The sequence below is a fragment of the Dermacentor albipictus genome, chromosome 5, assembly GCF_038994185.2.
Source record: "Dermacentor albipictus isolate Rhodes 1998 colony chromosome 5, USDA_Dalb.pri_finalv2, whole genome shotgun sequence".
NCBI lineage: Eukaryota > Metazoa > Arthropoda > Arachnida > Ixodida > Ixodidae > Dermacentor > Dermacentor albipictus.
The window spans coordinates 94956021-94969475 of NC_091825.1; the positions used below are offsets into that span (position 1 = coordinate 94956021).

Below are 13455 nucleotides of genomic sequence, written 5' to 3' on the forward strand. Positions count from 1 at the left end.
AATCAAGTATGACAACCATCAAGTGAGCCTGCGCTATATGAAAGTTAAATTAGAACTGTGTGAAAAAGAAAGAAAAAAAGCGGTTGGTATGATCATATTGTTACGTAAGAAGACGCAAATGAAAAGCTATATACAAGTATATTTACAACGTAATACGCCGCACTTGGCCAAGAGGCAACAGCCCGCGCTAGCCTCCTATCGTTGTCGTCGTCTTCGTACTGCTCGCCTCTTCGTCATCGGTAATACTATTCCGTAGCACTACCCCCGCCGGCAAAAGCGCCGTCCCGGAGCGACTAAAGGCCGGACTTGGAAACAGTGTAGTAGGCCTTGAGCCTACTGACGTGCACGACATCACTAGGTGCCACAGTAGATGACGAGGTTGAGCTCACAGGGGCAATTTCGTACGTCACAGGTGTCACCTGGCGCAGCACGCGGTAGGGCCCTGTGTATCGCGAAAGGAGCTTCTCTGAAAGTCCGACGTGACGGGAGGGCGACCAGAGGAGCACGAGCGCACCAGGCGAAAACTGTACGTCACGGTGGCGGGCGTTGTACTGACGCTGCTGAGTGGTTTGCGAGTCCGTCAGTCGAGCACGGGCAAGCTGGCGTGCATGGTCGGCGAGAGCGATGGCGTCGCGCGCATACTCGCTTGTTGAGAGCGAAGCAGGAGGAAGTGCCGTGTCAAGGGGCAAGGTCGGTTCGCGACCGTAGAGCAGATAAAAGGGAGAAAATCCGGCGGTGTCGTGCCGGGAAGAATTATAAGCGAATGTGACGTAAGGAAGGGCAATGTCCCAGTCGCGGTGGTCCTTGGAAACGTACTTTGACAGCATGTCGGTAAGAGTACGGTTTAACCGCTCTGTCAGGCCATTGGTTTGAGGATGGTATGAGGTAGTCAGCTTGTGTTGAGTGGAGCAGGAACGTACAATGTCGGCGATAACTTTCGAGAGGAAGTTACGACCACGGTCAGTGAGAAGCTGTCGCGGGGCGCCATGAAGTAAGATAATGTCACGCAAGAGAAAGTCCGCGACGTCAGTGGCGCAACTGGTAGGGAGAGCCCGCGTGATAGCGTATCGGGTGGCGTAATCAGTTGCGACGGCTACCCATTTGTTCCCAGAGGATGACGTGGGAAAGGGACCGAGGAGGTCTAATCCAACACGAAAGAACGGTTCCACAGGGACAGTGATCGGCTGGAGATGACCGGCAGGTAGCACCTGAGGTGTTTTCCGACGCTGGCAGGTATCGCAGGCAGCAACATACTGTCGGACGGAGCGAGCGAGACCAGGCCAATAGAAGCGGCGGCGGACGCGGTCGTAGGTGCGGGTTACGCCAAGATGTCCTGCAGTAGGTGCGTCATGCGTCTCAAAGAGCACAGTCTGTCGTAGATGTTTTGGCACGACAAGAAGAAGATCAGATCTGTCAGGAAGGAAGTTCCTTCGGTACAGAATGCCGCCCTGGAGGACATATCGGCGAACGGATGCGTCGGTAGGTGTAGAGCACAGACGCTCGATGAGTACTCGCAGCGATAGGTCTCGGTACTGCTCATCGGCGATGGTAGCGAAGGCAGACACAGAGAAAATGCCGTCGGCGGTACTACTGTCAGCGTCGTCAGGCTCGTCTACCGGGTAGCGAGACAGGCAGTCAGCGTCCTTGTGTAGTCGGCCAGATTTGTAGGTGACAGTGAACGAATATTCTTGGAGGCGTAAGGCCCAGCGACCAAGTCTTCCTGAAAGGTCTTTCAATGAGCATAACCAACAAAGCGCGTGATGGTCTGTGATAACGGAAACGGGTCGGCCATATAAGTATGGGCGGAACTTCGCAACCGCCCAAACTAGGGCCAGACACTCACGCTCAGTGATGGAATAGTTGCGCTCCGCGGGTGAGAGGAGCCTGCTGGCATAAGCGATAACACGGTCGTTGCCGCGCTGGCGTTGTGCCAGTACTGCGCCAATTCCGTGACCTCTGGCATCAGTACGAACTTCAGTAGGCGCAGAAGGATCGAAATGGGCCAGAACGGGAGGCGTTGTGAGAACGTCGATGAGATGCGAGAATGCAGATGCCTCGTTATCGCCCCACTGGAAAGGGGCGTCTTTTTTCAAAAGCTCGGTTAGTGGTCGTGCGATGGCCGCGAAATTTTTCACGAAACGGCGGAAGTAGGAACAAAGGCCGATGAAGCTGCGCACATCCTTGACACACTTCGGAACAGGAAAGTGCGTAACAGCATGGATCTTGCCTGGGTCCGGTTGCACTCCGTTCGCGTCAACGAGATGCCCAAGGACGGTAATCTGGCGACGGCCGAATTGGCACTTCGATGCGTTGAGTTGCAGACCGGCTCGCCGAAAAACGTCCAGGACTGCCGAGAGGCGCTCGAGGTGCGTAGCGAACGTTGGAGAGAATACTATGACGTCGTCCAAGTAGCACAGGCATATGGACCATTTGAAACCATGAAGAAGGGAGTCCATCATGCGTTCAAAAGTGGCAGGAGCGTTACATAGACCAAACGGCATCACTTTGAATTGATAAAGACCGTCCGGAGTTACAAAAGCAGTCTTGTCACGGTCGAGATCGTCCACAGCAATCTGCCAGTAGCCGGAGCGGAGGTCAATAGAAGAGAAGTAGCGAGCACCATGGAGGCAGTCAAGGGCGTCATCGATCCGAGGTAGGGGATACACGTCCTTTTTGGTAACCCTGTTAAGGTTCCGGTAATCCACGCAAAAGCGCCATGAGCCATCCTTCTTTTTTACCAGTACAACCGGTGACGCCCATGGACTACATGACGGTTCTATGATGTTATTGGCAAGCATTTTGCGAACTTCAGCGTGAATAACTTGACGCTCAACCGGTGACACTCGATACGGGCGGCGATGAATAGGTGGGGCATCGCCGGTATTAATGCGATGTTTAACAGTTGTAGTTTGGGCCAAAGGACGATCGTGAAAGTCAAAAATATCGTTGTAGGAAAACAGAACGCGGTAGAGCTCACGAGCGTGCTCGGACGGCATGTCGGGCGCAATCATTTTCTGTAAGGCGGCGATGGTGCAAGTTGTCGACTGAGATGGTAGAGGAGGATCGGCTGAATGGCTGTCTACCTCAATAGATGCTATTGAGTGATCTTCGAATGAGCAAAGCTGGGCCAGAGACATCCCGCGTGGCAGCACTTGTGTCGTCAAGCCAAAATTGACCACGGGCAGGCAGACGCAATTAGCCGTAATAGATAAAACGGTATGAGGTACCGTGATCCCGTGTGTAAGGAGGACGTCTTGTATAGGAGCCGCGATATAGTGACCGTCGGGCACTGGTGGGGATGACACTAGGTCAACGTAAGTCAGTGCCGTAGGTGGCAAGCGAACAAAGTCGACGGAACTGAGGCGACTGGGGTGTGGTTCAGCGGGATCCAGAACAGGCAGGTCAAGGCGGAGAGTACTGGCGGAACAATCAATTAGAGCAGAATGTGCGGAGAGGAAGTCTAAGCCGAGGATGATGTCATGGGGACAGTGGGCGATGACCGTGAATAGCACGACTGTTGAGCGATCGGCGAAGGAGACGCGGGCGGCACACATACCAATTACGGGGGCTGTTCCGCCATCGGCGACACGGACAACAAGCGTCGTGGCGGGCGTGATTATTTTTTTCAGGCAGGTACGAAAGTCCGCGCTCATTACCGACAAATGCGCCCCAGTGTCTATAAGAGCAGATACAGGAACACCGTCGACTTGCACGTCAAGAAGGTTCAGATGAGTGGGCAACGTCATTGGAGGATTTGGCGGCGTAGGGAGCAATGCAGCGTCACCTCGAGGCGCTGCATCATTCAGTTTTCCGGCTGGGAGCGGCGTCCGAAGGGAGTCGGCGAAAAGGAGCGACGGGGCTGGGGAGAGCGAGATTGTCGTCCTTGGGGCGAAGGTGAACGAGAATAGGGGCGGTTCGGCGTAGGAGAGTCGGTGGCAGCATTATCGGAGCGTGCGGCATAAGGACGAGAAGGGCCACCCGAGGGGCAAGAATAGGCAGTATAAGCAGACCGGGTCGGGGAAGTCCAGCGACTTCGACAGTGCCGAGAAATGTGCCCGATGCGACGGCAGTGAAAACAAATGGGCTTGTCGTCAGCAGTGCGCCATTCAGCTGGGTTGCGGAAACGTGGTGGGTAAGACGATGCGGGACGGGGCGGAATCGAAGAAGCCGGATGGGTATCGGGGTGATGGGCCGAGCAGATGGTGTGAAGGCCCATGTTTTCGAACTCCTGGCGGACAACTGCCTGGATCAGGGAAACCGTGACTGCCGGTGCGTTGGTGGGGCTGGAGTCGAAGGCAGCCGGATAGGCGGCCTCAATCTCACGCCGAACGATCTTGGTAATATCGCCGGTGTTGTTGGGACGAGGAGCGTCGGCACAGGAAGAAGTCGCTGGGGTGTTGGGCAAACGGGCAAACTGCTGATCGATACGTCTGCTTTTAGCGAGTTCCAGGCGGCGGCACTCTTTGATAACAGCATCCACCGTCGAGACGTTGTTGAACACGAGCAAGTTGAAGGCGTCATCGGCAATGCCTTTGAGGATGTGGGATACCTTGTCTGACTCAGGCATGTGTGCATCAACTTTGCGGCACAGAGCCAGGACATCCTGAATGTACGTGACATAGGGCTCTGTTGACGTCTGCACACGGCCGGAAAGCGCCTTCTGCGCGGCAAGTTTGTGACCGTAGGGGTTGCCGAACAAGTCTCGGAGCTTTTGCTTGAACGAATCCCAACTGGTGAGCTCCTCTTCGTGCGTCCGAAACCAAACTCGAGGTGTGCCACCGAGGTAAAAGACTACGTTGGCGAGCATGATAGTAGGGTCCCACCGGTTATTGCGGCTGACGTGTTCGTACAGGCTGATCCAGTCGTCGACGTCGTCCCCATCTTTGCCCGAGAATACGCCAGGATCACGAGGAGCAGGGAGAGAGATGTAGGTCGTCGAAGTGGCAGGAGGGGTCGGAGGCGGCTGAGTCGAATTGTCGTCGCCGGGAGCCATGAAGCTAGGCTCGACGTACCGTCCACTGCGAAGCTCCGTGACGAGGTACAGGGAACGTCCACCTCCACCAGATATGTTACGTAAGAAGACGCAAATGAAAAGCTATATACAAGTATATTTACAACGTAATACGCCGCACTTGGCCAAGAGGCAACAGCCCGCGCTAGCCTCCTATCGTTGTCGTCGTCTTCGTACTGCTCGCCTCTTCGTCATCGGTAATACTATTCCGTAGCAATATATTAATTTTTAGTTGAGAAATAATTGTTAAAATGATCACCGAATTAAGAGACAGTATTTTGAGACACCGATCTGGAAGGTCATTTCATAATCAGATAGTTCGTGGAAGGGCCAATGAGTTAAAAACATCAGTATTTCTGTACATGCACACGAAGCTAATGTTATTGTGTAATCTGTGTGATGACCAATTGGAAGGTTAAAATGAACAGACAGTGGCCTAGTACTGTGAGCAAATTTGTGAAATTGTGTTAATTGGGCAGTGTCATGACGTACAGGTAATGGCTGAAGTGAAAGATCTAGTTTAATTTTTGTTATGCTTGATTGAAAGCTGTAGTTACTTGTAAATGGACTGGCCCTGTTTGAATAGCCTCTAGCATATCAATTAAATAATGATATTGAGGGTGCCAGATGGCACAAGCAAATTCAAGTTTAGCACAAACTGAAGCCAAATAGGCTTGTTTTGTGTATACCTGAAGGAGATTTACATAGGTTAATAGGTTACGGCATAAGTAGCCTAATAGACTGGAAGCATTAGCACAGATACAGATGTGTGAGGACCAAGAAAGATTTGAGCTTAGGTTAACACCTGGGTACCTGTTTTCTGTGGCTATAGTCACCGTGTTGTTACCAATTTGATAAATATAGTCAACAATGCTTTCTATTCAAATTATTCACTCACAGGTAACATGTTTACCCCTGTTGCTACCCTCTGGCATTGTGCAGTACGTAACATGAGGGCAGCATTTAAAGAACAGCATGGCTTTCAGTAGTACAAAGATGAATGCTTGTGACTATAATTGTAGAGGGAACCACAGCCAGAGCCATAGATAAGGTAAACAGTATACAGTTCAATCCAAGAACCCGTCGTGTTTAGTTGTTTGGTAATTACGCAAGGCTTCACTAAATAACTTTTCCCTTTCACCTCAGGTGTTATGTAAACACCCTGTGTTATCATATGTGATCTTCAATAGATGATTTGCATTGACGTTATCGGGGCCGCTATCTCATTGTACTTTTATGTCGAGAAGCTGTGTAATCAGTGAATGGGACGGAAAAACAGGCATGTCTTGCACTGAGCAAAAAATATATAACACTGATAACTATGAGAAATATGGTCATCGTCAGAGACCAAAACAATCTATGCTTGATGATATGGTGCACTGCAATCTTTGTGGCTGCCATTTCTGAATATTAGCACAATGAGAAGCTGTGTCATTGATGTCACCTGCATACTATCTGTGAAACTATGTTATATGCAACAATGCCTTCGTTAAAGAAATATATATCATATCCTGCAGGTTAAAAAGGCCCTGAACCACCTCTCAGGCTTGGTGAAATAACATAGTCCATGGGTAACTGTGCTGCTGTGAACATCTCAGCCAAGTTTTGCTGTCGTACACGGTGTGTGGAGCTCACAAGTGGATCACGAAGTCACCTTTCTCTCAAATGCTGTGTTTTCAACTGAATGCCCTGTCCTCACTCTCTTCTAGACGCAATATTTCGTCATTTCGTTAGACAGCTGCTATTGGCTGATGGCTGACATGAAGCTGCAGTCGGCTACATGGCATAGATAACTGCGGCCGCCGCGAGGTGACGCCATAAGTCCACTGGCTAAGCACACTGCGGCACGCTGAGGAAAACCACGTTTGGCTTATGTTTAGCACGTTGTAGGGGCCAAAGGCGGAAGTTGTGGCATCTACGTTAACATCCCAAATTAAATTAGAAACTGTGTGTCACGGGGACATTCAGAAGGCAGAGCATTGTGGGCATGCCCCACTGGGCCATAGCCTTCGCAGTGCAAGGCATTGAACAAGGAACGGGAGCACAGCAGTGGTCGTGCTTCTGCTGTGCTTCTGCTGAATGCATTAAAGTACTTTTTGTAGCAAAGTATTTCTGAAATAGCCTATTTTCACTTCCAATGTCTTTCTCCACTTCGATAAAAAGTGGTTCAGGGATTCTTTAAGTAAATGAGGCACTAAAGCATTGGCCGAAATCGTCTAGACTGATATTTGTTATAAGCATATATTTATTAAATGTTGAAATCTGCAAGAAACATGTTACGTTTACTTCTTTCACCAGATAATTTGTTATATCTTTGTTATAGTATTGAGGTTTGATTCTACTACAAGTATACAAGTGACTAGCTGCAACTTCTTGAACATGAATATAAAGAATTACGAAGTTATTGCACACATGATAAAATCAATTGCTCATAGCAAATTATGTTTCCATGAATGAAGTGTGTCTTCATGAAAGCTGTGCAATATATGCGTTTTCCTTTTTGCATTGTGCACAAAGGACGCAAGCCCAGAGGATTTGCCAAAGCAGCAGGAAGACCCAGCCGCTGGTGACAGCTGCCCAGCTGGGTGCATCGCAGTGCCTTCAGAAGCTGAAGTCGTAGCCAATGGAGAGCTTGACCCCTCTCACCCTGACTCTCCTACCGCCGAGATTTCGGAACCTACAGAGGCCATTGCCGCTGAAGAGAGGCCCGAGTCCCGTGCTTCAGAAGACGAACCAGTACCTCCTATTGTCTTCGAGAGGGACCCCGATGTCATCAAGCTCATGGACTCGTTCGGTGGCAAGGCGAAGGAGATGAAGGCAGCCATAATGGAGACGCTGAACAGCAGGCTAGCGTGTGGAGACAGCTCGAACAAGGCTACTGCGTCGTCGTTCGAGGAAGAGGCAGCCAATAAACTAAGTTTGCTCAAACAGGTGCGTTGGGTGCCATAGTATGTTTCCCCCCTTTCAGCTCACTCTACTAGTCTCTTGTGTAGGGTGCATTGAGAATGAGAGTAAGTTGCAGAGGCAACCTCTTGGGATAGTCAAATGTTGGACAAGTTGCCGTTTCATACTGTAGCAAAATGGTGTGACATACAAAGGACAAAGGAAAGGCCCACTGATACGGTCACTTCCAAACTGTTGAAAACATAGGGCCTCATGACACAATGTTAAATGCACTAATCATCCAATGTTAAACAAGCAAAAAGGCATTCTTTTTTTCTTCTTTCATTGTAGGTACATAGATAATGTATTACGGACAAGCCCAAGCAAGGCTATTTGTCAGTCAATGAAGTAGTCTGTTATGTGTTATCATTATTGTTGTTATTATTACTATTATTTCATGCAGGTTATTCAGAAGAATGCAGTGGAAGCCGCGCAGACGTCTAAGTCCGTCGAACAGACAAGCACTCCTCCGTCCTCGTCATCTCCCGTACCACGAAAAGAGTCCTGTGTTGCAGCAGCGCGCAAGAGTCCGTCCCCGATGCCAGAGACTGTTCGGTCTGAGAAGTCACCGTCCCCTGCCACTGTGTCGCCCAAGTGCTGCACACCGCCCGATAGCATTGCACATTGCGACAAGAAGGTGGCTCAGTCGACTGCAACCACAGAGAACACTGTGAGTAGTGAAACTTATGGTGCCAAGTTGAAACCTTGTTCTCCACTTCTTTTCACAGTGATTGCTGTCAAAGGTCCTTTTTCCAGTTTGCATAGTGTCTATTGGCAGTATAATTGTCTAATGTCGTGTTTCTTCTGCAGTAGCCCCTGGAAAAGAAAATTTTCTTTCCACTTAGTACTGTACTCAAGTCTACAATGTGAGAGCTGTTGTGCTTATCCATGTTGTCATAGTTCTGAAATTGTCACTCTTGTCGATGGGCCAGGTACTGCAGTTTTGATTGACACTAAAAAAGGCTTTCCTTTTAATGGACCTCTAAAACTTTATTGGCCTCTAATGACTGTGACTATGATTAGCAACTAGAAGAGAGTTAGTAAGTTTGTAGTAGGATGTTTTGCAACATAGATGAGCTATGGTACACTTAAATGTTGCATATAGTAGTACAGAGTAGTTGTCAACTCCAGACGGTGACTGTCTTGCTAAATCATATTGCGCAAGTAAAATACTATGGGGTACTTTAGGCAACTTGGGTAAAAGGAAACATAATTGTTACATTGATCATAACTGTGGTCTTAAAAACTTTGTTTTGGCATTGCATGATGTGTGATCCGCTACAGCAATGCATCGGTGCCTATGCATTTACCAAAGCCCAAGCGAATGAGTGTGAAGGTAAAGGTCAATGAATCGGCCATTGCACTATGCTAAAACACTTCCTACATGTCCGTAACACACTACCCCGAGGGGCAAAATGTAAGCATCACATTAGTGACGGTGACTTTGGACTGCATTTTATTGCTTCGCCCGTCCACTTTGCATTGTCCTGTGCGGGCGTGCATTTTCAGAAAAAATTTGCTTCATTGCTGTTGGGTAGAAAACAGTATGTTTACCACTCCATGTGGACCTATGTTGCAAGGCCTAATGAAATGGAAAACTATGCAAACGTTTGTGTAGCGCTTGACAATACTAAACCTGTGTATCTGTAATATAACCCAAGGACGAGACAACATTCTATTGCACACTGTGTGGTGTACAAGGAGCACGTGGTGGTGTTTTAGTATGCCTCATAGCTCTTGCTGCACTGTCACTCGATTTTGAGCTGGAGTATAGAGGTTCCCGCAGAGTTTAACCTCAGTGTCCTCGCAAGTGTCTAAGCAAGGATTACTAATTAAGTTCAAATTTTGATGTGTTTGCTAAAAAGTTCTGCTGTTAAAGAATATACTGCATGAAACATTGATCTTAAGGATACTTGAGTATGAAGTGCAAAACAGCTGCTTACTTTGGTGCCCCTGACACATTTTCCCTTTATTTTGCATGCTTGGAACGTGAGCACCATCAGCTTACCTTTGGTGTTCCAACTTTGTTGAGCTTGCATGTTGGAGCTTCTTTTCTATGTAAAGGCATGCAGCAAAATTTCAGACAGCATTAAAAAAAGCTTCGTTTTTTGTTAGTGTAGATACAGATCAGCCTCTGCCTCAAAATTTTGTGTTTTAAACACAAGTGGATGTGTTGCAAAGAGCTTGCAAAAGTATGCACTTTTGGTGCTGAAACTCAAAGAAATGACTCCATTACTGCTTACCAGAAGTGACGCACAACTGATAGCATTGAGAACCAGCCCCTCCCCAGGCATAAGGGTGTGACGGTGAGATCAGCATGCTTGCATGGTTGCGGTATCTCCGTTGTGGGATCTCCGAACACACATCGTTTACCATGAGATGTATGTTCCATCTGCTATGGTGCCCTTCAAAGCCTTGTAACTAGGTAATTATACTAGCTCTGTGTCTTCTTGAAGGTTACTTCAATTGTGTAGACTTCTCATAACAAACTTAGCTGAAGTGAACTTTTGTTACAGTTGGCTTTTCATCCCTGCATAATTATGACAAGCTATTGGTAAAACTTTGTTACATTATATTTATGTGAAAGATGCTGTGGCTTTAAGAACTATGGGATGAATAGTTTGCTCTTATATAATAATATGAATGCCATCTGACTGCAGATAATACATACTTCCATTTCATTGTATACGAGGGTCAAGCACTAAATTCAATATTGGCAGTAAAGAAAATGCACAGCAAAAGTCTGCATCTGTGCAAGTGCAAAATTTTACCATCAATAATTCAGTGATCTAGCTGGAAAAATGGTTTATACGTGTCTGCCTTCTCTACACGACACCCAATATTTCTACAACACTGCCCAAAGAGCCTCTGCTAGCATCAGCTAACAGCATTTAGGGCTTTCTGTTTGTTTCACACATTGCAGGTGTACTTGCGTGGTGCAAAGTGTAGTGATGTTGGTGACGTCGCTATTGCTTTTAGACCCAGCCAAGGAGCCCGTGCTGTGGTGGCATGAGACGATCGCCACTCCGCAAACTCGGTGCTCAAGAGGCCAACAGCACCGCTGCTGCAAAACGGAAAGGCGAGCGTGCCGTCGGTAAGCTGGGGCTACTCGAATGCTCGTTTTTACTGTTGAATCAAGGGCAGCATGTGTGAGAAGTGGTTTTCAGTGTGGTGCATGCATACTGCAGGTTTCAAATTGAGTTGAACTGGTCAATTTATTTGACCAAACTTAATTTACCAGACTATCTACATTGCTCCATTTCTTAGTAATCAGGCAATGTCGCGGTAGCTACATAAGCAGTGCGATCATAGATGTCTCATTCCGCACATTTTTCAGTGCAGTTGTTCTAAATCAGCTATGCTTTCTGCGAAATAACTACTCCGTGTATATTATGACTGCAACTTGTGGTCGTAAGGATGTTTCAATGAAATATTTGTATGTCTTTGTGCTTCCATTATGCAACATACAATGCTTTGGTTGTGAATGCGGGCTGTGCACTGTGGCCAATGGCCACAGGAACATGCCACTGCACTCGTTTGGTGTTTATGAATGAGACCTTGACGCTGGGTTTCAGTACAGAAGGCCATAACTTGCTTATAATATAGTCGTCAACCTCAAGTTGAAGTTCCATGGCTCGGGACTTGATCTCAGTGAGATACAGTTGCAAGCTCTCAGTGAAATAAAGCTTTCAATGAAATTGTTGAGGAAGCGCATTAGCAGCAATGCGTTGGTACTTCTAATCGCTAATGAGGCTCTGAAGTTGTGGGGGTCTTGTATCTCACAGGGGTACCGACCACTGCGGTTTCGAGCTTAGTGAGCCATGGGGTAGTGTGAATCGTCGCTTCTCATAACCTAAATCACTGTTATGCATGCACTCGGGCTGCATAAAGGCGGGGCGGGGCACCAAGCATTATGTGTGCAGAAAAACACAGTATCGCCCCAAGTTAGAGGAAACCATTTGTCTTCGGCGACACCAAACACTGCACAGACGTCCAGTCCCGGGCCGGCGCGGGAATCAAAGGGCTCCTGCGCAAAAGAAAAATTGGACATTTCTGTGGACCGAGAACTGCCAGATAAAAACAAAGAAATCATGAACAGCTTTGTCTTTCATATCAAGTCTAGGGATGCAGTTTCCTGAAATTTTTGAGTGGGATGAAAATAACAGGTTTACCCTTTCTTCCAGGAAATTTTGGAAAAACTTGAAACTCCACTAAAAATAGCTTGTATTTATTATTCAAGCAATAAAAAATAATTATCCTTAAACACATGCGATATTCGGGCAGGCAAAGTGACGGCAATCGAATGAACGCCTTCTTCCCTTCTACGATAGATTGCTAATCTGACAACTCAGAAAAAGCTCACTCAGCGCTCGAGTCACTCTCTTTGGACACACTCGCATTAGAATCGATTGCGGCTGCTTCCACATTCAAATTTGGTTGTACGAAGTTGCGTTTCGGAACATGTTTACTTGTGAGCCTGTTGCAAAGCTTGGTAAGAACATTCGCAAACAAGGAGCTGTCTCATTCGCAACTGGTAAATTACGATGGTATCTGCAGCAGCCTAGATGCTATAGGTGTCAGTGGCTGATCATTGCAAAGGCCTTGCCACAAGGTTGTCATTTCCATGTGCCTTGCGAAGTCCCAGATACCGTTCCTGGACCAAACTACAGGGGGCGTCCTGTATTCCACTACGTTTGAAAGCTGCATTATGTTTTCAAAATGAAACTGAAAGCATGTAATGAAAACACTTGAAAACTGTACTGCCATTTCCATGTTGTTGTCACTGCTTCTATAATTGTATGCTGCACAGCAGAGAATCGGAAGTATAACTGTACATTGGAAGTTCTAATGGTTTTTTTTTTTTCACTCTTTCTGTGCTGAAAAAAAAATGTTCTTTCCTAATCCTCCCAGTTTCTTCCCCTTCCCTTACACTTCTAACAAAGACTGTGCTGTATTTTTGCACGTATAACCCTCACCAAAATTTAATAAGATTTAACAGTAAAGTGGGAGTACAGGTTATATGCGAATTTCGGCTTGAAGTGTGGCTTCAGGGCAGTGCATGCCATGCTGCCATGTTGCCACGTCTCAAGACAAAGTTCTCCACCATTCAAAAGTTTCGTTATCTCCTAGGGAATCCTATCTTTTCCTCGCCTCTGTGTATTGAAGCTCCCTTCTTTTATGGTCGCCCATTCTCCTCCATTTTATGGGTCACTATTATGCGTTTAGTAGTTAGCGGAGCTCCTTTAGTCTGCGCGATGCGCTTTGTGATGCAGTGGTGAGCCAAACCACCACTGGGATTGCTGGTACGGTCGCGTTTGCTCTGTTGCCGTTGCCAACGCAAGGGCTTCTCCATCCACGCTGTTATCCGCTGTCGTGTGAGTGCTAGCTGCGAAGTGATCAGATTCACGTCATATATCATGTGACTGATTCGTCCGCAATAACGTCTGGTGTGTGAATCCAGCTTTGTCAGCATTGCTGAAAAATGGGGGGTACAGAGCTGC

The 13455-nt window shown here is 47.6% G+C and overlaps 1 protein-coding gene across 3 annotated transcripts in view; it reads left to right on the forward strand.

Moving 5' to 3' along the window:
* Nucleotides 1-13455, forward strand: part of LOC135918646 (alpha-taxilin-like) — a 48676-nt gene that overhangs the window by 1381 nt on the left and 33840 nt on the right. For all 3 annotated transcript variants that reach the window (XM_065452277.2, XM_070538618.1, XM_070538619.1), the window contains exons 2-4: nt 7529-7942; nt 8358-8624; nt 10934-11048. In XM_065452277.2, the coding sequence (XP_065308349.1) occupies nt 7529-7942; nt 8358-8624; nt 10934-11048 (796 nt within the window). The remainder of the gene's footprint in view (nt 1-7528; nt 7943-8357; nt 8625-10933; nt 11049-13455) is intronic.